Below are 25,683 nucleotides of genomic sequence, written 5' to 3' on the forward strand. Positions count from 1 at the left end.
GGAACGCCTTCAAGTTGACCAGCACTTTGTTGTTGGGGCACGACTCCCTGGCGTGCAGCGCGGCCAGCAGGTGCGCCAGCGTGTCGGCGGCGGCCGCCTGCAGCTTCTCGCTGGGCTCGCGCTTCACGCTGTCCATCAGCGGCCGGATCACCGGGTTCAGCTTGTCCGGCAGCACCCGCAGGCACGCCACCGCGCCGCTCACGGCCGCCTGCACTCTGGTGCCGGTGCGGAGAAAATGTTCAGTATTACTCATTGGTAAGACCTTTGAAAAATGGGCACGTTCAAAACCGTAAAAAGTTGGACTGAGGTATTGTAGCGATGTAGGTAGTCTAGTATAATGTACTCTTCTGTAATGAAGTGAGTTATAGGTTTTTATGAGGTGTTATGAGGTGTGATATGTTGGTATAAGGTCTTATGAAATGTTATAAAGTGATTTACAAGGCGTTAAAGGGAGTAAGAGTATGTTTTGAATACATTCTATATTCTATAAAGTGCTATAGGACATCATAGGGTGTTATAGTGTGTTATGGGGTGTTACAGGGTGTTGTGTTGTGTTGTGTTGTGTTGTGTTGTGTTGTGTTGTGGCGCGGGCAGGGAGCGGGAACGGCACTCACGACACGTTGAGCTCGCCCTGGTCGAGCGAGCACTGCGCGACGGCGGCGTGCAGCGCGGCGCGGCGCTGCTCCAGGGTCTGCGCCACGCGCTTCGCCTTCATGCCGGCCACTAGCGGCGCAGTGGCCGCCGTCATCGCTGCCACCTGATACATTATTTTAATGCTGTATTTATTTTAGTTAAACTCACTCATATATGAATGGGAAATTTGATATCCAAATTTGTGGATTTATTTATTATTCACAAGATTCTGAACGCGACCTTGTTCGCTTGATATACGAATAAAAACAGAATTTTGTTAAAAGCTACAGTACATCTATATTAGCTTCTCCTGTAGGTTTATATGTAACCAATTTAAATTGATACAGTCAATTCAAACTCTCTACATACCATAATTTCATGAGTTTATTTTATTATCCAGTTAAAGTTTGCCATGATGAAATTATTTATTTCCCTCCTAATTTATAAGAGCAAGTGAATTTAGATAATTGTATTACTAACGGGTGTGTGTGTTTTTTTACTAAATTTATAACAGACCAATATAAACTAGACGCGTGTCGAGTCTCCATAACGTACCTGCTCCAGCCTCAATATATTGTTATACTCCTCGCCGTCCACGGGCAACTTGTAGTGTTTCATCATTGCCAGCAGGTCGCGAGCCTCCTGCAGTATCCTGAAAAGGACCATTGGTTCAATATTTCGCCTTACGGGTCCAGTAATACACACCGTGGTTACATTATTTAGAGGCGTTGGATTCACAACTAAGATAATGAAGCGCTAACCTAACCTTTTAAACCAATTTAAAAGCATATAAATGTCGATTTTTTACGCATGTTACTCTCCAATAAATCTGCTTTTTCTTCTTGCTTGCTAAAATTGGATTGAAATTTTCTACTACATTGAACTACAAGGGCTAGAATGATGCACGCACACATAAAATCAACGAATCGTCGGCCTAAACCGGCTCTGTCGGTACACGGGGCCGCACGCTCACATGCGTACATACATATCAGAAATAAGAATTACGTGATTTACTAATATCTATTACTAGTATAATTAATGTATTAAAAGTGAAGTCCCATGTCCCCTAGTGGGGTATGGGGCAGATGATATACATCTGTTTCACTGATCGATTTTCTTTATGGACAAGTAAGAGATCAGCCTTCTGTATTCTGCCAGAACGAGACATTATTATTTTGTGCATCCCCACCGGGTATTGAACCCAGGACCCCTCGCTTCTAAGCTCACGCGTTAATCACTGTGCCAAGGAGGCGGTCAATTATTATATTAGTACAATAAATAATTCAATATCACATTACTCTGCTGCTTGAGGATTAATTTTCCAAAAAAAAAACCGGAAACATTACTAGTATATTACCATGATTTGTAAATAAATATAAATCTATAATCGTCAAAAGAAATGTTTAGTGACTGACTACCTTTGCGATTTTTTTCAATTGTATCAAAATTGTAGCGTTATGTATTCAACACACTATCAAATAAGATATCCTGATTCCTGAAGTACATCATACATTTTTCTCTTTTTTAATGCAGTGGATGACATTAAAGCATTGCAAAATTATCTATATTGCTTACCTGTTGCAATTCAAAGCGACCTCATCGTAATACAGGACTTGATTCAGCGCCGTGTGCAACGTGGTGACCAGCAACGGAGGAGCCAGCTTCGATACGTCCTTCTCTTTGTTGGAATCCTATCAAGATTGGAACGATGTTAGTGAACGAATTGTAAAATAAACTTGTGAAATGTATAACAATTTTAGACCAAATGAAATTTTTATTTTTTTTTTTAATATTTTTATGCAGGGAAACAGTTTTTTTTATGTTGTTTCGGCAATGGAGCTGGTGGGTCGCCTAATGGTATACACTACCACCGCCCATGACCATTTGGAGAGGTGTAAGGTCCTTACCCAGACCTTAGGTCTGCAATCAACCTTACAAATGCATTGCCGACTTTAAACTGCAAGGGGATTAAGAAAGGATTAACGGGAGGAATTAAGGAAAGGGCTGGGAACTGGACTCTTTTTAAAGTAACTCAACAATAAAAAGAGTCCAAAGTATCAGGTTGAGTGCGAGTTCCAGGTTGTCACTCACCAGCTGATGCGAGGCGATGCCGGGCGGGAACAGATCGTGCTTGACCGTGTGCGTCGCCCACGACGATATCACCAGCCCCGCCACCAGCCGCTGGAGGGCGCTGCCGGAGCGGAGGTACACCACCATCACCTGATCCAAGCAAAGTAAATTAAATGACTCTATATTGCTAATGAGAACATGAAAAATAAACAGACAATAAACACAATATTATGAAGCGCTTATCACGCTCAGATTGCGTGCTTGAGATAACATATGAGCGCCATACGAAATATATTAACACATATATTTATTTCACAATCAAACAAAAGACTAAACTTGTGACAACACCATCAAATTGTAAGAACTAGACCAAATTTAAATAGGAATACCAGCTTCCCCACCCAGGCAAGGAGTCTGAAGTAAGAAAATCAAAAAAAAAAACTCCGTCTTTAAATTCGGTTAAAACAGTGTTTTTTAAAAGCTTAATATATTGCTGTAGAATTATGTATGTACTAACCATACAAATTGAATAGTACCCTGAATGACTCATCACGCACCTTTGTATAACAGTCTATGGGACTCTCGTCTTCAGCCTTATATTCGATGCCGGGCGCCGGCTGCACCAGATAGCAGGACAAATATCCTGCAATCAGAAAATAATCTGTTGCCAGCTTCCTTAGTTTTTGAATGGCAAACAAAATTAATATTAAAATTGTCGGCCATTTGCCGGATGAATTCAAATGAAAAGCGCTATTTTAGAAATTACAAACTTTTTACAGCGACAGCGAGCGTTAGTCACGGGGAGACTCAATAATCTCCCCGCTAGCTGTAAAGTGTTAGAAACGTCAGGTTAATAATATAATGAATAAATCGAGTTTAAAATCCGTTAAAAAGTTTTTAATTTCTAAATGTATAATACTCGCGTAAAATCAAACAAGAAAATACTAGGCCTATTTTACTTCGTAAGCCTATTTTTAAATATATTAGACGGATTTGTTTAAAGAAGATTTCGCTTCCGTGCTACTTTGTAATATTTTTTTATCAGATTTAGTTAAATTTTTCTCGAATGCATGCACTCTATTTGTTGTGGAACATTATAAGTACATATTTGCTGGCTCGCTGCCCTTAACCGCGTCAGGCTTGGTGAAATGTGGCACAACTTCCTCACCTTTTATTGTGGGAGTCGAGCACGCTTCGGCACGAATTGGGCCAGCTCGCACCGGGGAAGTACCGCACCCTCACAGAAAATCGGCGTGAAATAATAATATGCTATTGTGTTTCGCCCTTTTGTGGCTCCCCCCCTCACCGTAGCCTCGGCCTCCGGGCCTATTTCCTTCTCCTAGCCCTTCCCAGTCCATTCCTTCTTTCCAGTCATCAATCCTATCCTTGTCCTTTATTACTTAAAAGCAGGCAGCACATTCTCACACGTCTGAGCCTCTACGAATGTTCATGGGCGGTGGTGATCGTTTACCATCAGGCGAACCACCAGCTCAGCCCGCTATGACATAAAAAAAAAACCTATCGAACATCTTACTTATCAGACATCACCTTATCAACTATGTTACACTTAGTCCAATGATATAGGGCTTTTCCAAATGGTTCTAATAATATAATTTGTATGAATGTATGGATGCATGTTGCTATTTCACGCTAAACAGCGCATGGGATCAGTGCGAAATTTGGTATAGAGATTATAATCCGGATAGGTACATAGTTTATATAATGTTCTATCGATTATTTATCCTATCCCCTCCCCCCTTACCCAGCACATCCGCCGCGAGCACCCTCGCGCGCGTCACGTTGGCGTCCCGCAGGGCGGCGGGCTGCGTGTCGCTCCCCCCCACCACCCACTTCTGCTGCGGCCGCCCCTCCCCCTCGCCGTCCCCCGCCCCAGCCCCCACCACTCCGCTCGCGCTGCCCCCCTCGCCCCCGCAAATATCCATCTCGGTTTGAGACGTGCTGCGCGGTCGGCGCTCCTGGTACCAATCAAGAAGTGAACATAATTGTGATTCAAATTATTAGGAATTACTACATAGTATAAACATTCTGTCTGTATATACACATGCACTGTTAGATCTTTAAAAAATCTTTTGAATGTATCCATTGATGTCGAGGGCATAGATTATTTAAAAAAAATATTCTTTGCTATTGAAAATTTCCAAGATGTATAGATTAAGACATCAGTCAGTGTAGGTCCGGGTTGGGACGTACCTTGGGTGGCGTGTGCAGCAGCAGGTCGGGGTCGACGGGCAGGCGCGCGGGCTGCATGGCGAGGCACATCCACGTGGCCAGCATGGGGCACGCCGCCACCAGGATCACCCCCAGCGACGCGTGCCGGAGGAGGTTCTCCCAGATCTGGTGGGTCAAGTTATTGCTTAATTTAACCTCTTTGGATTAAATTGCGAGTAAACTTTTGAAATTTATCTTTTTAGCACATATCTTTACTGACTTTATCAAGAATAAATACGTTTTTGAACTTGTTGACTAATAAAATACTACATTTTAAGTTGTATATGAACCTTAGAAGAAAAATATAAAGAATATAATTACGTCGAAATTATCCAATTTAACAAATAAAAATACACAAAATATACCATAACTTACTTCGATGGCAATTTCTTGTATCTCATGCACATGCTCAAACAGAATCCTCTGGTAGATGTGCCGCATCGTGGCCTGCAGTAGCTCTGGAGTCCAATTCAGATACTGGCTGTCTCCATTCATGGTAACGCTGGCTGCAACTGCACCGGTACCACTGTCTGCGCCCTTATCGTTGTCGGTATCGTTACTGGTATCGTTATCATTGCATTTTTCGGTGCCGGTATCGGTGCCGTTGTGGCCGTTCTCCGTGACTAGAGGCTTGGTGAGGGTTCGAAGGGTTTGTAGCGTGGCCTTGCGCACTGAGCTGGTGGAGTGGTCGAGGTATGGAAAGAGGCGCGGCAGCACGTCTACTAGGTCGATCGGACTGAAAACAAAAGATAAATCGCTAATTTAAACAAGTTCACGAGTAAATATTTTTTTGTGTGATTGTTAGCTGTGAAATTATCGTACGTATGAAACAAAAAAAATACTTTTATAATACATTTTCACTTATTTCTTCCTTATACTCGTATATTATCAGTTCAAAGGACTGAAAATAACTAGACAAACCTTAACCCCTAGCTCGAAGGACCAAACTCAGTACTTACTACAACACGACAACGTATATTGACAGCTTTCTAAAAGGACTAAATTTGTACATCTATTTGCCAGCCGTATAGCATCATAACACCTAGCGTGACGCCAGTTCATCAAGATCATGTAGTAGTATCCATACGGCAAACCGTAACTCGCGTGCAAGTACACTCCCGGCTCGAAGGACCAAACCCGTAACTCACTGTAACAAGGTGGCCGCGGTCGGCAGCCGTATGAGCGCAGCGAGCAGCGCCATGTAGCAGTTGGCGGGCGCGGCCAGGTCGTCCTGGTCGCGCAGCAGCGTCCACAGGCGCGCGGCGAGGCGCGGCACGGCGGCCGCGCGCCGCGCCGCCAGCGCGCCCGCCGCCGGCGCCAGCGCGCCCGCCGCCACCGCCGACACGTCCTCCGCCGCGTCGTCCAGCCCCGCCATCAGGTGCTCCAGCGCGCCGCTCTCGATTGCCACTTCCTGGATTTGGGGACGCAATTAGGCGAACGCGTGAAAAGTTGTGATTACTAATTGTGTTGTGTTATTTGAGACAAAACTAATCAATTCTTTAGAAGAAGAAGAGTGGTTTAACCCTACTAATATCATAAATTAGCTCAGCGAGATTAACTCTATTTATCTGTCTGTCTGTCTCTTCTTCACACCTCAACCACTGAAATACAATATCAAAAGTTTCGTATTTTCAATATTTTTTAATTCCCCTCCCCACGCCAGCCCCGGCCCCACCTGCCTCGCCGCGAGCAGGTACTTGAAGGCGAGCAGCGCCCCGTGCCGCGCCTCCCACTGCGGCTGGCGCGCGAGCGCGGCCACGCGCGCCGCCACCGCGCGCACGCGGCCCGCGCGCAGCCGCGCCAGCGCCACGCCCAGCGTCTGCGCGCACGTCTCGCGCACCGGCGCCACCACCTGCACACACGTGTTGCCGTTTAGCCAGAGGTGTAGATAATTAAAAAAAAGATTTTTTTTTTATTTGTAAGTTTACAAAATGAGGTGCACGAAGTAAGACAATTCGTATATAAATATTTACAAACCTGATCCGACACGAAGTCCCCAAATCTGTCCAACGCCAACACGCACAGCAGACGCAGCGCCATATCCTCTAACCACTCTTGGTGCCAGTCTTCTAGCTGTAATGATATGTAAACGTTTTATTGCAATTACATAAAAATTTAGATTTATTTAAATCGATCTCATCTAATTTTCCATCGTTATAGAATTAAGATGAAAAAAAATATTCAACATACAATCGTATATGCCGAGATAAAAATGTACAAGCCCTTGGTTTAGTTTAAGTTTTCAATATTGTAGTTCGATAATTCGATAACAGATGGCGTTACGGGACACTACATCGCACTGTGTTATGCAGGCAACCCAATATCTATGAAATAACCAAAATACCTGTTGTTCCGTAGCGGGCGGGGCGAGGTCGCGGCGCGAGGCGAAGGCGGAGGCGGCGATGCGCGCGCGCAGCAGCTCGCGCAGCGCGGACGCGGCTCCGTGGCGCGCCTCCCACGCGCCGCTGAACAGCTGCGCCTGCAGCGCGCTGCACCAGCCCTCCAGTGGCCAGCGCGCCGCGCCCCCCGCGCCCTCCGCGCCGCCCGCCCACCCGCCGCCGCGCGACGGTGCGCCCGCGCCGCTGTCGACTGTCGACAAACATTCACATTGCACTATTTATGTATACAGTGTTGTATGTATAGCCGATGATCAGAGTTACATACAAACGGAGAAAAACAAACACAAAGAGTTTCTATGATTTCTCTTATAAAAATCAACAAAACAGTTTTTCTGAACTATTAAATTTCTTTCACCAAAAGAAAGCTACATTATTCCCGAGTGCTATAGGTAAAAAATTACCTAACTCGAACGAAGCCGAGACGAACAGCTCTTATTTCATAAAGAAAGTTAAGTTACGATCGTTAAAATAGTTTTTTTTTTAAATTTATTATGTCTGTACTTTATACAATTGAAAAAAATCTTCATACTCATATTTCACTACATTCTGGTAGACATCAGAACACGACCCTTGACAATAAGCGATCCACTCACATATATAATCCTCGCTGCCCTCCAGCTTGAGCTTCTTCCTGTCGGGCTCCGGCGGCGCGGCGGGCGCGGAGGGCCCCTCCTCGCACTCGCGCGACTTCTGCTTGCTGAAGGCCGCGCGCGCCTTGCGCTTCGCCACGTTCATCTCGCGCGAGGACAGCGGCTTGCCCGTGAGCGGCATCAGCTCTTGGATCGGCCTCTGGTGGAAGGTGGAACAATTATTTTTAATCAATTTGGTAGTTATCTCAAATGTAGTTATCTCGAATTGGATTGAAAGAATGCTGCAATTCTCATAGGATATATTTTATAAGCTTTATAATTGATTTGACAAAAAACCGAAACGCCTTCAAATTGACCGAACTAGGCCAAATTTAAATGGAACTCATCAAAATTCGGTCGCCCAGTTCAAAGTTACGGGGTTTGACCTCAGAAAAAAATTGAAAATCTGACCTTATTTGAAGACGATTACATGTAATAATGTAATAATTTACATATTGACAAAAAAATATATATATTAGACATACCGTCTAAGGAAACTCACCCTAACAACCTCATTCTTAATCGGCTTGACCTCAATTTTCACAGGGCAGAGGTCCTCATTAGTGCACATGGAGCTGAGGTCCACGCCTAGAGTCGCCGCCATATCGAGCCCTAAGCGAGCGTTCAGCTGTTGCCTTTGCTTCGCCAGACGTTCCTTCATATCTGAAATAATTGGCCACACTACATGAATGCCTAGATGTTGTCTGGAATGATTGGTCTTTTTCAGTAAGTGCCCATGGCATGGCCATTAGCATGACAAGATACATGAGTTGGACACTTTTCTTTTTGATATTTTTTTAAAATATTGACTTCAAATATTTATTTTAGTGACCATTCTTGCGTAGACACTCTTCATTCTATTTCTGTCTGGACCTGAATGAATTTGGCATGCAGATACCCAATGATTTAGGCATCCGTTTAGAATTTTGGACAAATTCTACCCCCGAAGGGATGGTGAATAGGGATGAAAGTTTATACCACGAAAATTTATTTGCATCACACAGGTCCAGCTGCGGGGCTAGTAGAAATACATTACATCCTAAGTAATTCATGCTTGAAATTGAATGAATTTGGCATGCAGATATCCTATGATTTAGGCGTCCGTTTAGGTGGGATTATGGATAAATTCTACTCCCTAAGGAATACTATAGGGGTTAAAGTTTGTACCGTGAAAATTTATTTTCACCACGCAGGTCCAGCTGCGGGCAACGGCTAGTAGAAATACATTATATATTATGTTTTGTGTAAACCACTTTGTATACCTTTGTATACCGCCTACCGATCGTCAAACATTATCATCTCATGTGGTATACTGTATATAACAGACGACTAGACTGATTGCTCCAATCGTATAGTTTTACCAAACACCTGCGCAATGCACGCGCAATTTACGTAACGAAGTGCATTACGCATTAACTGTTATGAATTGTGATTTATGAGAAACGCAGATGACTGCTGATTGGAACTTTATTGCATCGAGCCAACGACGGGTCTATCGAGCCACTAAACAATCTGGCGTCAAATTATACATTTCAACTGACTTCAATTGAATTGCAATAAATATTTTCAATGTAAAATTGTAACTCTGCTGTGTATTTTTGTTTTACAATTAATTCCTATTTCAAAACCGAGCAAATTTTAAAACATCAACTGATGGGATTTTTTTTATCACATCATTTAGCCAAACCCTAGCAGCGCCTCGCCTCTTGGCTACCCGCAATCCAGAAATCGAATATACTCTATACTTAATAATTCCTCATTTAAAAAACATATCAATGCTATGAAACCAAATATTAGACACTATATGCTCATCCCAAAAAAAAAATCACGCTGTCTGTCCAGGTTATTTGCCGCCTCTTGTCCAACCAACTAACCAACGGATCCACATAATGCAAGAACGCCACAAATCTCTTTCCAGCTGCTCGTATACGTTACCTGCATTATTAGCCTCTTCCTCCACGTCGTACTCGTGCCCCTCCGAGCCCATGAGGTGCGCGCCGTGCTCCAGCACCCGCTCGATGTCGAACGTCTCGCATTTCAACAGGTCGCTGTCCTGTTTCTCTTTGGCGTCTTCCTCCTCTGCAATTTTCGGAAAACCTCATTTACTATGTACTGTACTGATTTTAATAAAATTATGTGTACAGAATGGAACATCTCAATGCTGAAGTGGAACACGCAGGAAATTCTCGGATATAAAACGGTGTAATTTTACATAACGACTTTCACGCAAAGTCCCTGCGCAAACGGAGCCGCGGGCAGAAAGCTAGTTCATTACAATCGCGAATCGTAATTCGTAAAATAAACCCGACGCTATACGATATCATTTCATCGAAGGGGGAAGGAAATCCGGCGCACTTTATCAGCATTGTTAACGTTAACACAATACAATTATATTGCATCATTATATTGTCATTAATTTATTTTTATCAGCATCCTAATTTGTATCGTGATTGGCAATTTATCCTCGACATATTTAAATTATATTATAGAATGACATATTATATAATTTAATATATGAACCTACCTACCTCCTGCTTTTTACTATTTCTTTACACAGTGGGTTGCCTGGAAGAGATCACTCTTTAGTGATAAGGTCGCCTTCTGTGCTGGTCTAGTTTTAAGTTTTTATTTTTAAGGTTTATTTGTATACCAGTACAATAAAGAGTTAAATAAATATGAACTTCCGGTTCCGTAGCGAATCTGTAGTGTTGCATGACAGAAGGACATATTTCTATCCTTGTTTATTTTCCTCGCAGTCTTTTGCTATAATCTACACTAACATTTTAAGGTCTATCGTTTATATCTGACTTCGAAAAAAGGAGGATTTTATAATTTCACTGTTTTTTTTTTTGTGATTTTTACGAGCCCTTTTAATTTGAAAGCTCGTGCCTTCTAGGGGCCCATTTAAATTTGGTCTAATTCTGACAGATTGAAGACTATTTAGTTTTTTGGTGAAAAAAAAAATATTGTGGTATGTACTAGTGTGCAAAAACATCATAAAAAATGTTTTGACAAACTTGTGGACCGATTTCTAACATTCTATCACAATTCAAAAGCTGCAGCTCCACTGACTTATAACCTATACATGTATCACGTGCGAAGCCGGGGCAATAGCAAGTACAACAAACAGCTAGTAACAAAATACTTTTACAAATTGTTAAACCGAACTTTTTGGGAAATATTTGTACTTATACTGCAGAGACAGTATGAACATTGATTTTATTTCAGTTCCAAATTTATATTGTAAAGTGAAAGAATGTATGCTAAACGTAAAATCAAAAAAAATTATCGATAAAAAAAATTCTTCGAGTTCTAAACACTTCTCAATCACACTTTTATTCCACCATACGTATACGTACACATACATCGCAATATAACGTGCAAATAGTCGTATTCAATCGCAAGGTCAAATCCAGCGAGTCCACATGATATATAGGTCAATCCATTATAATATAGGATATGCACTTCCCGCGGCGCGCAGCCAACGCGTGCAGTGACCTCATAGATAAAGAACATACAGATCATTTCTAGAAACACTACGCATCAGACCACCAGCCTACAAATAAAAAACATTCACCAAAATGGTTCACCAGGATTCACCGAAACTCACCTAAAGAAAAGGTTCAGGAAACAAACTAAATTACATTCAAATTGAACTTCTTCCTTTTTTTATTTCAATTATGATACTTCTAAAATGACTATTACATTAATATACCAACCTACCAATTCAATACAATAATACCAACCTTTAACCTCGGTGCCGGTAAAGGAAGGACACCATTCTGGAACGTTCGATAGAATTGCCTCCACTGCCTGTTAAAGAAATATTCATTATTAAATTTATTACTTTAAGCAATTTACTTTTACATAACCTATTAAAATTAATTTATTTAAAATTATTATAACTATTAACAGGTCACCGAAGTTCCGGGAGTGGGTGGTGCCACTCCAGATTCTAAAATGGGAATAAATGACAACAAATTCCTATCAAACACAAACGTAACGTCAATCGATTGAAAACCCGCGAAGTTATCTGGTAGCAAAAAAAAAAATAAAATGCTTCATCTACATATAAATGGAGGCAGGCAGATGATTAATAAAATGGTCAAAAATAAGACCTATAGCATTCGGGGGTCACGAAAATTCCCAACGGTGAAAGAATTTTTGAATCGGTCCAGTAGTGCCTGTTTCATTTGCTGAAACTATCCGAAAGTAACGGATAATGAGAAATAATTTCGCAGAACATAAACTGGGAAGTATAGAGATTATAATTAACCAGTCTGTGTAATATTCAAAGCATAACAGTGGTGGACCACGTGTAAAAACGACGCTTATTTCATTTACCCGTATACCCGTTACTGCCATCCTATTCTAAAACACTGAAAAATATTAACCCACATTCACAGCTGGGGTACCGCAGGTGATACGCCAAACAAACTATTTCCTATAACAACCCACGTCATAATCTTACACCACAATAATAATACAGTCTAGAAACAATCTAAGGTCAACACTATTAGACAAAGCTATTTACTTTCTGAACCACACCCGAATGGGAGCGGTGATCGGAAACTAATTGACATTGAAATGCAAGAGTGAAAACATGATCTATTTTATAATGATCAAGTGAAATATTGACCATTATTAATCGTTAAGAAAGTATTTTTTATAAAAGAAGATTATTTTTGATATACGAAGACTCGGTCATCTTTTATCAACTTTTAGTTTAGGAGCTGACTCCAACGGAGTCAATGATTTCTGATTCCGGAGGCCCGTATGCCTTTTCTTGATCCTTCCTAGTCCTCTCTTTCATTCTCCTCTTTTTTTCTGTATCCCACAGCTTTTAAAGTTGACAAACCATGCGCAAATGTCTACGAGCTGTGAAATTTTTATAAAATATTGAGATCAAATCTGCAGATATAAACATTACTTCACTGCAGTATTAATAAAGAATACACCTCGTATTATAATGAAGGTTTAGCAAATTATAATTTAAAATACATCGAGAGGGCGTTTCTCAAATAAGTAACTGATATGACAATTTATAACCTATAATATTATACTTAATAAATAAGCTACAATTTATAGTTGTAGTCATTATAATATTACCCAGTATAAATTTTGCACTAAACGTCGTATTGTCGTCTGTAAGTCGATGAAAAATATAAACTAACATTCCAGCTCTAATGATACCAAGAGCATGTTGTTTTCGCATATATCGATAATATTTAAGTGCATATAGAGTACAATCAGCTTACGTTCACTAGTAATCGGGTCAGAGAGATAACCCAGTCTACGATACGATCAGGTACCCCATTTATTTGGTAGAATGAACAGAGATAGCGTCAGAGTTTATCTTATAGTTAAGCAACCTTTACTATGTCAATATCCCCATTTATAATTCATTTGCATAAATGCATTTGGATGTCATCACTTGTGTTAATCTAAATTTAAGCACCTCACAATTGCGTTTCATCCTTCGCTGCCCACAAATTGAATCACAGCTCGACTACAACTGTGCAGATCATTATAACGACGTTAGGCGGCGGATCGAGAGGTCAGATGCGGTTCATATGACTGCCAAACTGGCATAACATCCTTTGAAACGCACACCAATGGACCCAAATACAACTAGTGAGTATTTAAAGAAGAGACACAATTTTTTTCATGACTATCTCCAAAATAATAAACACGAAAGTTACTCTGTCTGTCTGTCTGTCTCTTCTTCACGCCTAAACGACTTCGATGACAGAAATAGTAAAGACCCCAAAAGGTACATATGATTACATATGATATTTTGTACCGGAAATCCCAGGGGAACGATACCTATGTGGGGCAGACCTTGAGACTGCTTATCGTTCTCTTTACCACGCGGGCGAAGCCGCGGTAGGAAAGATGGATATAAAATATCGCAGCGATCATGTCATGCTACGATAAAAGATCTTACTGCATATTTAAATTTAGTTTTAACTCGTAAACTTTAATTATTACGGGCAATATGCCATTGATGATCAGCGAGATAACCTGCTTTTTACGTCCGCTTTAAACCACCTCTCTCCTAAATATAAATAAATAAAAAAAACGTTTTAACTGATCTTTATGACCTTTGTTTATTTGAATTAATAACAATTATCTTCGTTGAAAATGTTGATTGTAATAGTATCTGAAAGATAACAGTCACTGGAGATTGTGCTAAAGTTATGTAACATAATTATAAACAATCATAAAGTATACTATCGGGCGCTGCTTAATGGCACTATTAGATGTGATTGTACGGAGAATCACACTTATAGATATACGTATTTAACAGTGTACGAAGCGATCTACACTAATATTATGAAGAGGAAATATATATATTGTGATGGATCAAAAACTACTGGACCGATTTTCAAAATTCTTTCACCATTAGAAAGCTGCAGCTTCACTTAGTGATATAGGCTATATATGTACCACGGGTGAGGCCGGAATGAACAAGTAGTAAAAAATCTAATTGCACATAAAAATTTGTACAATGCCGAACACCTAAAAGCAATTAACAAGGTAAATACTAAATCGCGACTTGTTTCAACAACAAAGATACAAAAACAATTGAAACATTATGCTTCTCCTTACTTGTGTGGCCGCTATTCTCGTCTCCCAGGCCGGGGAGCGCAGATGTTTCATCAGCCGGGCCAGCAACCTGTGGAGTTCCTCAGGGTGCGCTTTTTGGACCTCCCCCAGCTGTCGCGCTGCTGCGCGGCGAGTCGCCGGCCCCGAACCCGCCTCCAGCAAAACGAACAGACGGTCTAACCTAATTTTAATTTATCATATTAATCGTATATAATACACAAAGGAAAATTAATTATGATATGGTTTCAATGAATTGATAAAAATATGAGATTTCCTTGATCTGAAATCCGCCCACTGGCCAAAATATGTTACATGTTATGAAGGAAATAAATTTAAATTATTATATTACATATCGTATGTGGTAGTCGAGCACTCTTCGGCACGAATTGGGCCAGCTCGGACCAAGGAAGTACCGCACCCCTACAGAAGAACGGCGTGAAATAAAAAACTGCTGTGTTTCGTTCGGTGAGTGGGGTAGCTGGAGGCCCATATCTTTCCCTTACCCTTCCTTGTCCTCTCCTTTATTCCTCTCGTCAATCCATTCTTAATCCCTTTTCAATTTAAAATCGGCAATCCATTTGTAGAGGCGTAAGGACTGCAACCGACCTTACGCCTCTCCAAATGTTCATAGGTGGTGGAAGCGCTTACCATCAGGCGACCCACAAGCTCCATTAACCGACGATGAAATAAAAATAAAAAAAGAGACAAAGTATACAGAAAGAACATAATTAGAAATTCTAAAAAGTCCTTATTTGACAACTAGCTGCGCCCCGCGGTTTCACCCGCGTAAGTCAGTATCCTGTAGGAATATCGGGATAAAAAGTTGCCTATATGTTATTCCAATTTTACAGCTATCTACTTACCAAATTTCATTGCAACCGGTTCAGTAGTTTTTGCGTGAAAGAGCAACAAACACGCACACATCCTTACAAACTTTCGCATTTATAATATTAGTAGGATTTGTCGAGATTTTCTTGTGTTAAATATGTAGATGAAGATAACAAGAATAATACAGTTGCTTGAAAAGGTTGTGATAAAAACAAACGATGAACGAGAACATCAATTAAGGATTAAACAGAGCAATTTCTCTTAATCAATCGATAAAACAAATTGGATCCAATTACGAAGAATGAATGATAAAGCATTGTAATTTTATTGTCAACTTACAATGTAAGAATGAATTTAATTATGATACAAAATTGTTTACACCCAGTGATCAATATAAAAACAATTCGATTAAGCTTTTCAACGAACACTAGTTGTATAAAAAATTAAAACCACGCCAGTTTTAGTAAATTAAAAAAAAAAATTTAGAATAAAGGATGAGCCTGAGAGAAAGTTATGTTCAATTTTTGTCCAAAAACACAACGTTAAATATTTAGTTAACAATAAATAAACACAGCACGAACCGGTTCTGGGTGACTATCTACAAGTTTCTGACACGTGGATTAGCATATAATTATAGTCGTGTTAAGATGATTTAATACCTGGACGTCATTCTGGTGTTTTCCTCAGCAATTATATTGTTCTCCCTGAAACAAGATAATCTTATTTAATAATTTCAACCGTGAAAAAGTACACAGTTCAGTTCAGCGGAGGCCCGTTAACTTTTCCTCACCCGTGCTAGTCCTTTCCTTCTTTCCAGTCGTTAATCCTTTCCTTTTCCCTTACCCCATAAAAGCGGGCAGCGCACAGAGGTACTACCTTTGCGAATGTTTATGGGCGGTGGTGATCGCTTACCATCAGGCGAACCACCAGCTCAGCTGCCCGCTATGACATAAAAAAAAAAAAAAAACAGTTCAGCAGCTATCAAGTATCAAGCAAACTGAAATGAACATCGTCTGTTATACAATGTATGGTAACTCTTTTATTATATTTACTTGAAAATACAATTTACATAGTAGGTAAATTGAGAGAATCCTACGTTATTGGCGGGAATATTGTCCTAAGTTTTAAATTATATTAATTAAAAAGGCGCGAAATATGCCAGTGCGAGTACTCATTATTAGTACATCATGACATGACGAGCAAAGATGCAAATTAACTTTTGATATCGCGCCATTTCTCTCTGACAAATTAATATACCTACTAATAATATAACCATAAATGAAACGCATTTAAACATGTCAACTACGCTCTCACAGGTCAACATCAATATCATGGTAAACATTTTACCCAACTAAATGATGTATGGTGACGCATCAGAGGCTTAATTGACAAACATCTGATAAATAACTGAGAATCTGGAGCAAAAGATGAGAGGCCCTTTTTATTGAGGATGCATCCCCTGAAGGTAGGCGGTATCATTCAAAAATAATTTTAAAGAATAAATTACAATTAAAATTCTTAAAATATACATAATATCCTGCCCCTTCATGATTCCTTTTTTGCAGAAAAACTATCCATGTCTTACTTATTTCTATGCCTCCTAAAATCCATCCAGGTTGATCTTTTTTGATCATACAAAAAAACTTTCATATTGAAATTTATTAAAAGCCATTATCATCCCTATTACTGTATATTTTGTACATTTCGCTAAGCCAGGCTCTGACAGCGATTGACACACTTTCTTTGCTATTTTATTGCCGCCAATCTCTGCATCTCGCGTATTGTACACGTTGTTTGTTAACTTTCATATAAATAACGTGATTTGAATGTTGTCGAGTGTTTTATGATTAAATATGTACATACTAGTTCCTACGGACATCTGTATTCCATCTACACTTTAGTCACAATATAAGCCCATACACATAATGGAAGAGGTAGTGCCCCTGCGATGGCGCTGCCCACCATTTAGGGGAAAGGGATGACATCTGGATACAAGGAATGGACTGGGAAGGGTGAGGAAAAGGAAACGGGCCTCCTGTTTAGTTATAACTAAACGCCCTTTGTATGAATTAGAGCCTCTATCAACGACATCATCGTCATAATCATCATTATATCATCTATCACAGCGTCAAATACTTACGCGTCAAATCAATGAATTTACTTATTACATTATTTACAGCAAAATATTTTGATAACTTGTATATGAACATAACAATATTACAAAAGTTGCGTACTAATCAGTCAAGATCTTTAAACGCTTGTCAAGTGCGTATTGTCTATGTCTGTTACTTTATTCTTAATGTTTGATAATTCTTCCAATTTCATCATCTCTTTTAGTTCCAGTAATAGCTACTACACTGAATATTATAACTCTTAATAGCCTTGTATTAAAATTTAGTTTTGAAATTGAAATATTGTCTTTACTCTATCGAACTGTAAAGATCGTAGTTAAAATCTACCGAAGTAACTTTACTTTAAGTACATAATTAATAACGTTAATCGAGTCGCCCGCCCTGTAACGAATTTTGTTGTGCTTTAAACAAAAAAGCATGCACCTGTTATTGAAGAATCTTCTCAGACAGCAACGTTAGCCACCATAACATCGTGATAGCAATATTCTATCTATCTTCTTTTGTATTCCACTAACGCGATACCATAAGTGGTTCCACCATTCGCGGCAACGATTTAAAATTCTATGGTTGTCCACTAGAAAGATCATTCGGTGGGATTTTTATAAATCCATTGCGACGATATATGCGCAAACTTCACAATGATCGTGGAGCTGTCCGAATACTATTGGAGCGAACTGCTAACGTAAGACATACGTGGCCAAACACGCTGATTTAGAACCTAGCTAATAGACTATAACAATCTAGGGCTTTACATTGATCGATACTATTTATAAGCATGCACAAGAAACCAACTCCAACAAAGAGCAAAACTACTGCTTCTGTTAGATATTTATTTACTTACTACCTTATAACTAGTTGCACAATGGACAGTTTATAGCTCTTTAGTAATGGATGAATTCAAATACTACTACAACAATTTTGAAAATTATTTAAGTAGGACCACAGTTTAATTATTCGGACTTTTTAAACGAGCCTTGTTGCCAACTTTCTTGATCGTATCGTGCTGATTTTGCGACTATTTTTAAATACAATAGTGAAGGAGAGCCTCGATCCAGTATGACAAGGGAGCCACTAAAAAGAGAAGAGATAAGCACCTACATACAATGCAGTTTTATCAATACTCTAGTATTTAATGCGCATTGCTCTTCTTCATAAGATAAATCGTTTAGGACGTAAACGGAATTAATAGCCTAACTAAATGAAAATTAATTACGAAAAAGAGAGGATGTGCACCTACGCTGCGAACATTACCCAATATGGTACAAGCAGTCAGATGCAACGCTGTGGAATGCGATTCGTATAATACTCGAGAGACAGTGAAGTTCGAACGCAGGTTGAATAAATAAGCACATCTGAATAAGTATAATTGAATAACTGCACATCTACCAATCACTTTATATGGAGATCCGTACAATGCAAATCGTAATCCTTAATTAGCTCTGGCCAGTCTTCCTAACAGATTTAAAACGAGACGTAATCATTTTAATTTTATGTACCTTTTTGCTATTTAAAAAAATCTTGCATTTCTGAACTATTACCAATACTCGAGTTTCTATCTATTCTACTATTCATGGTTTCATAAGACCCATCATTATATTATGGAACAATTTTCTACCCTACAGGTCTACAAATACTCTAGTTCCATCCTCAACATTTTCATTGTCATTAAACAGTTTTGAATTTATAGATCTTTAGGTTGTACTTACACCCACAAACGATATAACATCATCTTTGTAACATGACCTATTTAAGACCAAATGAAATCTAACATTGATCCCAATTAACCTGTGAGAATAGCGGATTGCCATCTGCTCATTTAAAGAAAACAACATACTCAGCTATCTGTATGCAATTGGTATTTCACAAAGATGGTGAGTAGTGTATTATTCGAATCGTAACACATGTTTGTTTATTCAATATCGCCAGACAAAACGAGTTTCTCAATTTTAGCTCAAGTGTTAAATTTCCGAATCTTTTGTTCAAAATACTAAAGAATTTATGGGAGGTGTAATTTTTGAATAGTATGAAAGATAATAAACGTGAAAGTGGCAAGTTTAATCGTGATCGCTTTCTCGTTGGAGCCACATCGTCATACGGGGATTTTGCCATCCACTCTTCTCTGTGCTAACAAAAAGATTGCAGAGAAAATGTCAAGGATGATGTAGGATGGAAACGGTAATATATCTGGAGATCGTCAGGATACATGTAATTAGGGAACAAAAGCACCTTAAGGGAGACTAGTACTGCTTATTTACATATGTTTATAATATTATTAATGCGAGAGAAACTTGTCTGTCTGCTTCATGCGACTGAACCAATTTGAATGAAATTTAGTACAAAGATAATTTGTGAAGAAATGATATAGTTTTATCCCGAAAATCCCACAGAAACTATGTAGGGAGAACCGCGGTCCTATACATTCCTTTTGGATAGACAGGCTAGTCCAAATAATTCTTCAGCAGAATCAATTTCAAATAACTGTTAGACAAAAAAACCTAACAAATTTTTCAGAATCTTATAAGATACATGTCATTTCACAGGATTTCAAAAGTGTGTTAAACAAATGGAAACACTATTTAGACTTTAGTAATTAATCCTAACTAACACAGGAATATATCATTGATATTAACTTTTTTTTTCAACATTAACTAAGTATATTACATTTAAGAACAAAACGGAAAACTAATTAATCTACAGCTGCTTCCACCAAATTTCCTACATCAAGCTTCTGTATAATATATTCTGTTTATCTTATCGTTAAGTTAAAATGACTAATACTCAACATACACTTTTAAAAGTAAAGTATCAGTTGCTTTATCAGCAAGGTGTGAAAGTGCTCAAAAGGTACCCAATTATTGTTTCACTTTGCTATTGGTCAAATGGTAAATACAACTAATCAAAAATTAAATTATCAACATTGCCAATATATGCTTTATCAGCTGATTTGTTTATAAATGCAAAATTGAATAATACTCCAATTATCATTACGTTGCTTACAGATAAAATTAGACTAATTAAATTTTTATACAATTCTAATAGTAATATCTGTAATGTAAATGTAAGAATAAAAAAAAGAAGTTTTTTTTTAAATTGCGCTTTAACGAAAAAAGCAGAGTCACATGTGCTTTTATTCAATTCAATTTTGTGTCTCTTTAAGGGTTATGGGGAAATGTATTTCATGTCCTTTTTACAGGCACCTTTTTAACAGAGAAGCCCCATGCCATAACCATTCAACCTGTTATTCATGTCTGATAATAAGGGATAAGGGAAATTATGAAGCTTTTTGTTTACTACAATAAAATAAATATATCTTTTTCATCTTTAGTTATTTTCTTTTATAATTTACTAATGTTGCCTTTTTGACATTTAGGTCAATCAAATTTGTTAATCACAAAAACATGGTAATACCACAGACTAATAATTGATTACTCAAAAATGTTTAATCATGTGGGAAGCATGGGGCAGGACACAGGAAAAGAGAGACCAAACTACATACGCCATTTATTATATTAGTGTAATATGCCAATATCCACTAAATATGAACATATTTCAAATGTATGTTCAGAAATACAACGTTCATTTGTTATATTTTTTATGATTCTTCTTCTCAATTTTCATAATAGAATCAATTTGATCATTTATTAATTATACACAAATGAATATAATATACCACCCTGATAATCTAATGGACCTCTCATTATCAATCCTTGCTAATCTTTATGTATAATATTATAAAAGCAAAACTGTGTTTTTGTGTTTGGTCTTTCTGTCACAATGCAACTGAGCTATTTCATGATATGATTGTTCTCTATGTCTGCAGATGAGAGAGGCTAGGAGGATAGAGGCTACTCTTAACTGCATAAACACATCATTTCCATGAGTGTTTCCTTGACAATGTAATACTTCTAAATACATAGGTATTTTGTTTGCAGAATAAATTGGCACATCGACTTAAACTCGTTAAAAACATTTAAGACATTCCTTAATTATTTTAATTTACTTATCTAAGGAAGTAATGAGACGTATTGAATTTCGATACTATCGATATTGAATACAAAATATAACTGTTAAATCCACTATTCTCTTGATAAGCAATGAATGCGTACTTTAACCAATTCTCTGGCTTAGCTAGATTTAAAAATAGGCTCGCGCTCTTATTGTTTAAGAAAATCTAAATGACATTCGAGCATTGACATTGTGCCTATGTTTGATTGAAATCCAATCGATCTTCGCTCCGTAAATCTGCACCACATAATTAACATTTGATTGTTATGGCATTCAAATATTTAAAATGAATATCATACGTATTATTCTCTTCTTGTCATATATTCTACAAATATCAAATACTAGATTTAGAACACTAGAACGTTATAAAATACTAACGGTAACATGTAATACTATCCTTTCCCGCATGTTAACATATGGCCGTGTTTCACACTTAATATGTTAGCAATAAAGTATTGCAATTAAATTATCAATACATTTATATCCCTTCTTACGACCTTGTACACGTTAATTAGCACGGGCGAATATTCACGCTTACACGTAATAAAATTCCAATTTTTATTATGCACGCAATTTTTCATTATAAATCAATTTGTTTCTGCCCATCATTTTATTACTACGTATTTTTCCACCACTCACCTTGCGTGTCAAGGTATATTTCACGTCACTGCATCCAAAGCATTCCATATTTTAAGACACTCCAAATCACACACGATAACATTTTCGTCAAAATGCACAAATAAAAAAAACCAACGTGACGAAAGGAAGCGCATCGTTCAAGCTTCAAATATATACTGACAGCCATGACTCCGTACATGCCGTCTTTATTGTGCACTTGAGCGCTGATTGGACCAGAATCGGTACATAAAAAATAATAATCGCAACCTTCCACCAATCAAATTGAAGAATTTTATTAAAAAGTTGGTAAAATGCCAAAATCGGTACATAGCTATCGTATACGTCACAAAACGTCAAGATATATTGATTATATTACGATTGCGATTTATTATTTTATAAATAGGATAAATAAAAAATTTGACAGAATGCCATTTTGTAAATATAACTGAAGTAAAATTAAATCTCCCTCTCATCTCTATACTAGCTCTACGATTTTACTTATTGAAGTGGATAGGGTTGCAAGAAAATTGTTTCACTGGACATCTTATTTTAATACTATTTGAATGTAGGAAAATTTAACATCATTTTTTACTTTCACCTAGAAAGTAAACGTATTAAGTATCGATACAGATTTATAAAAATCTCATCATCAGCTGTTGTTGATTGGTGTCATTTATGTGTAAAACTGTCACTTTTCACTGACATTTGGCGTTGGAGGTTATAATTGCATGTGTTTTGTTTACATCTGTAATCGGAGTTTAAAGAATCCACAGAAATGGCAAATAAAAGAAATAAAAGTAATGACAAGAAGAAGAAAATAGCCGTGGTATTTGACGAAGCCAAAAGAAAGTAAATATCCTAAATACACATATATAAATTATTAAATATTGAGACGTTCAAAATGTGTACTTATTTATAAGCTATCCTATATCATTAATTTTTGACCATAGCATTCGATTAAAATTTTACAAATTCCAGAGACTTTTTGTGCGGGTTCCGCAAAAGAAAACTGGAACGTAAAAAGAAAGCGCAAGAAGAAATTCAAAGAATGCTGAAGGAAGAGAAAAGGCGGATCAAACAGGAGGTAGTTATTTTAAAGTTGTTAATAGCCTCGTTGCAGTGTATGCTGGTGATATAAAATCATCATCACAAAAAAAATATCTATTTACACTAAATGCTTACATAAAAAAAATAGCAATTGCAGAAGTTTTACCAATAGACATTTTTATGAGTATAATAGCTGTTAACTGTAATTTTCCGTATTACAGAACAAAGAATCATACAAGAAGCTCATTGTGTCATCTCGTCCAATCCCAGATTTAGAACAAATACTTCAAGAGGAATATGAAGATGATGATGTTAATGTTAAGATAGTGGAACTCTCCTCAGATACTCTCCAAAAGAAGGATATTATCATTGGTGAGAACAGACCTAGAGTAGCTGTAGAAAAAAAGATTAAGGTAAAGAAAGAAAATACTAATTTACATGAAGTTCCTGGAATGGCTTCGGAAGTAGAAAGTGAAGAAGAGCCAGAATCAGAGGAAGATGATAAAACGCCGAAAACGAAAAGGGAAGTCAAGAAAATACTTAAAAAACAAGCAACCAAAAAATTACAGAAGAGTAAAGTATTCCAAATGAAAACTAAATTAGATAGAATACAGAATAAAAAGACTCACAAGAAGAAAGCAAAAACTGAACAGAGAAATGATAAGTCGAAAAGGAAGATCAATAAAAGGAAACATTAAATGGAATATTTTAATCCAGTATTGTATTTCTTACAAATCAACTTATAACAAATGAGGTAAATCATCATATCAAATAATTAAAATACTTGCAAAGTACTTACTCATAAAATACAAACAACAAAAATATCACAATACTTGATTGTACCTACCTAACCATTGCCAAAACCATCGAACTTAACTGTTTAAACCTTAAACAATTACTAACCAAATGAAATACAAACAATCAAAAAGTATTTCTAACTAAATTCAACAAAAATCATAATCATAAAACATATTATATTTTTCTTTTAAAGTATTATTATAATGTATTGTAAAGACAGTGATTAAAAATAAAATTTGGATGAATGATTTACTGAGCTGAATTTAAATCAATCTTAAAAGTAGGAGAGTATTTATTAAACAATTTTATGCAATTTTTGCTTGTTACACACGGTTAAGTTAGCGTACAAGCAAACTCATTGGATATAAAGCCAGATTTACATCTTTTTATCCTCAAAAGAATCTACTGCATGTATACGAAATTACTAAATCTCTTAAAGTACATCCTTACTTTATTGTTGTTACATATAACATGCACTTTAAAATTGAGACAATCAAGTTTTGTAACATTATTTTTAATCTTGCATACTTTTTTACAAATACAATTCTATGATTCCTTAACATTCTTAACTCTGGGTGACTTCCTTTTTGTTAAAGACTTTTTATCATCCGCATTAACATCTAATTCCATATTTTTATTTCCATTTCTGACTTTTCTTTGTTTAGGTTCAGCCAGTTTATCTGTTTCTTTTAAGTCTTCCTTTAAATTTTTAACCGCTTTCCTTTTAAGAGGCGATTTCGCTTCTGTTTTCACAGCTAATTTATTTGGTGACACTTTGGGCACAATATTGTCTACATTTAACTTGGATGTTCCTTCATTATCTGATGTGGGTTCTTCTTTTACAATTATATTCTCATCTTTGACTTTAGTTGGTGTCTTCTTTGGAGATTTTCTAGCAAGATGCTTTGAAGGGCAAATATCATTGTTTAAGCATTCATCACAATTGGGACCAACTGGTAGGCATATTGTTTGTCCAAAACCCACCATAAGGTGGTTGACTTCACTCCATAGTTCGAACGGCAGCCAAGACTGCAAGGCCTTTCTTGTGTCTTCAGGTGTAGGTGTAGGCTTCTTTACCCACCCTATTCTGTTACTTATCCTGTGTACATGCGTGTCTACACCTAGTAAAATTATTCATTTATTAAGATTTAATTAATAATTATGTTTGATATTGAAATTCTCATTTCTAAACTGATATTAATAGAATTATGTACAGCAGTAGCTAGCTAGCATAAACAAGACTTGAAAGAAGCCACGGGCAAAGGTTGGTGATAAATAATATATTAATGGCAAATTTTCATTACTTACCAATACCAGTGATTTTGTCCCAAGCAACCTTCATGCAAATGTGCGCCATCTTCGGTCCAACCCCAGTCAACTTGCAAAGCTTGTCTACTGAATCAGGAATATCTCCATCATATTGCTCTTTGAGAGTTTGGGTTGTTTTCTTTATGTATTTTACTTTTGTCTGTAAAAAATATCAGAAATACTAAAACTTGACATAAAAGAAACACTTTAGTTTTAGATAAATAATTAATTATTTTTGCTTTCTCATACTAAAGGAATAAAAAAGTGTTCAGTTTTTTTTTTTACAATCACTTTCTAGACTGTTAGATATTAATATGTCAATTGATTATGTCAATAGTAATGTAGGTATTTGTGAAATAAATTAGTTTTGTTTTCTGA

At 37.5% G+C, this 25,683-nt stretch overlaps 3 protein-coding genes across 3 annotated transcripts in view; 1 reads left to right on the forward strand and 2 right to left on the reverse strand.

Moving 5' to 3' along the window:
* Window positions 1-22,327, reverse strand: part of LOC119832174 (TATA-binding protein-associated factor 172) — a 35,895-nt gene extending 13,568 nt beyond the window's left edge. Inside the window, exons 1-20 of the mRNA XM_038355785.1 lie at window positions 22,174-22,327; window positions 16,057-16,101; window positions 14,573-14,750; window positions 11,707-11,773; window positions 9,896-10,039; window positions 8,463-8,623; window positions 7,925-8,120; window positions 7,277-7,521; window positions 6,910-7,005; window positions 6,608-6,784; window positions 6,081-6,343; window positions 5,308-5,668; window positions 4,915-5,058; window positions 4,466-4,679; window positions 3,261-3,346; window positions 2,725-2,853; window positions 2,209-2,324; window positions 1,189-1,285; window positions 615-757; window positions 4-215 (exon numbers count right to left, since the gene is read on the reverse strand). Of these exons, the coding sequence (XP_038211713.1) occupies window positions 4-215; window positions 615-757; window positions 1,189-1,285; window positions 2,209-2,324; window positions 2,725-2,853; window positions 3,261-3,346; window positions 4,466-4,679; window positions 4,915-5,058; window positions 5,308-5,668; window positions 6,081-6,343; window positions 6,608-6,784; window positions 6,910-7,005; window positions 7,277-7,521; window positions 7,925-8,120; window positions 8,463-8,623; window positions 9,896-10,039; window positions 11,707-11,773; window positions 14,573-14,750; window positions 16,057-16,067 (3,040 nt within the window). The 5' untranslated portion in view covers window positions 16,068-16,101; window positions 22,174-22,327. The remainder of the gene's footprint in view (window positions 1-3; window positions 216-614; window positions 758-1,188; window positions 1,286-2,208; window positions 2,325-2,724; window positions 2,854-3,260; window positions 3,347-4,465; window positions 4,680-4,914; window positions 5,059-5,307; window positions 5,669-6,080; window positions 6,344-6,607; window positions 6,785-6,909; window positions 7,006-7,276; window positions 7,522-7,924; window positions 8,121-8,462; window positions 8,624-9,895; window positions 10,040-11,706; window positions 11,774-14,572; window positions 14,751-16,056; window positions 16,102-22,173) is intronic.
* A 515-nt stretch (window positions 22,328-22,842) lies between these two features.
* Window positions 22,843-23,911, forward strand: LOC119832166 (nucleolar protein 12). Its single transcript, XM_038355776.1, has 3 exons — window positions 22,843-23,001; window positions 23,131-23,236; window positions 23,421-23,911. The coding sequence occupies exons 1-3, from the start codon at window positions 22,928-22,930 to the stop codon at window positions 23,895-23,897; spliced, it is 657 nt and encodes a 218-aa protein (XP_038211704.1). The 5' UTR covers window positions 22,843-22,927; the 3' UTR covers window positions 23,898-23,911.
* Window positions 23,895-25,683, reverse strand: part of LOC119832159 (endonuclease III-like protein 1) — a 4,348-nt gene continuing 2,559 nt past the window's right edge. Inside the window, exons 4-5 of the mRNA XM_038355770.1 lie at window positions 25,306-25,465; window positions 23,895-25,118 (exon numbers count right to left, since the gene is read on the reverse strand). Of these exons, the coding sequence (XP_038211698.1) occupies window positions 24,544-25,118; window positions 25,306-25,465 (735 nt within the window). The 3' untranslated portion in view covers window positions 23,895-24,543. The remainder of the gene's footprint in view (window positions 25,119-25,305; window positions 25,466-25,683) is intronic.

Source organism: Zerene cesonia, chromosome 15 (genome assembly GCF_012273895.1).
Source record: "Zerene cesonia ecotype Mississippi chromosome 15, Zerene_cesonia_1.1, whole genome shotgun sequence".
NCBI lineage: Eukaryota > Metazoa > Arthropoda > Insecta > Lepidoptera > Pieridae > Zerene > Zerene cesonia.

Excerpts from the sequence above, each read along its gene's own strand:
- LOC119832166 (XM_038355776.1), top strand. The coding sequence starts at position 22,928 with ATGGCAAATAAAAGAAATAAAAGTAATGACAAGAAGAAGAAAATAGCC. Across the intron at positions 23,002-23,130 it reads TTTGACGAAGCCAAAAGAAA|AGACTTTTTGTGCGGGTTCC; the intron begins GTAAATATCCTA and ends TACAAATTCCAG. Across the intron at positions 23,237-23,420 it reads AAAGGCGGATCAAACAGGAG|AACAAAGAATCATACAAGAA; the intron begins GTAGTTATTTTA and ends TCCGTATTACAG.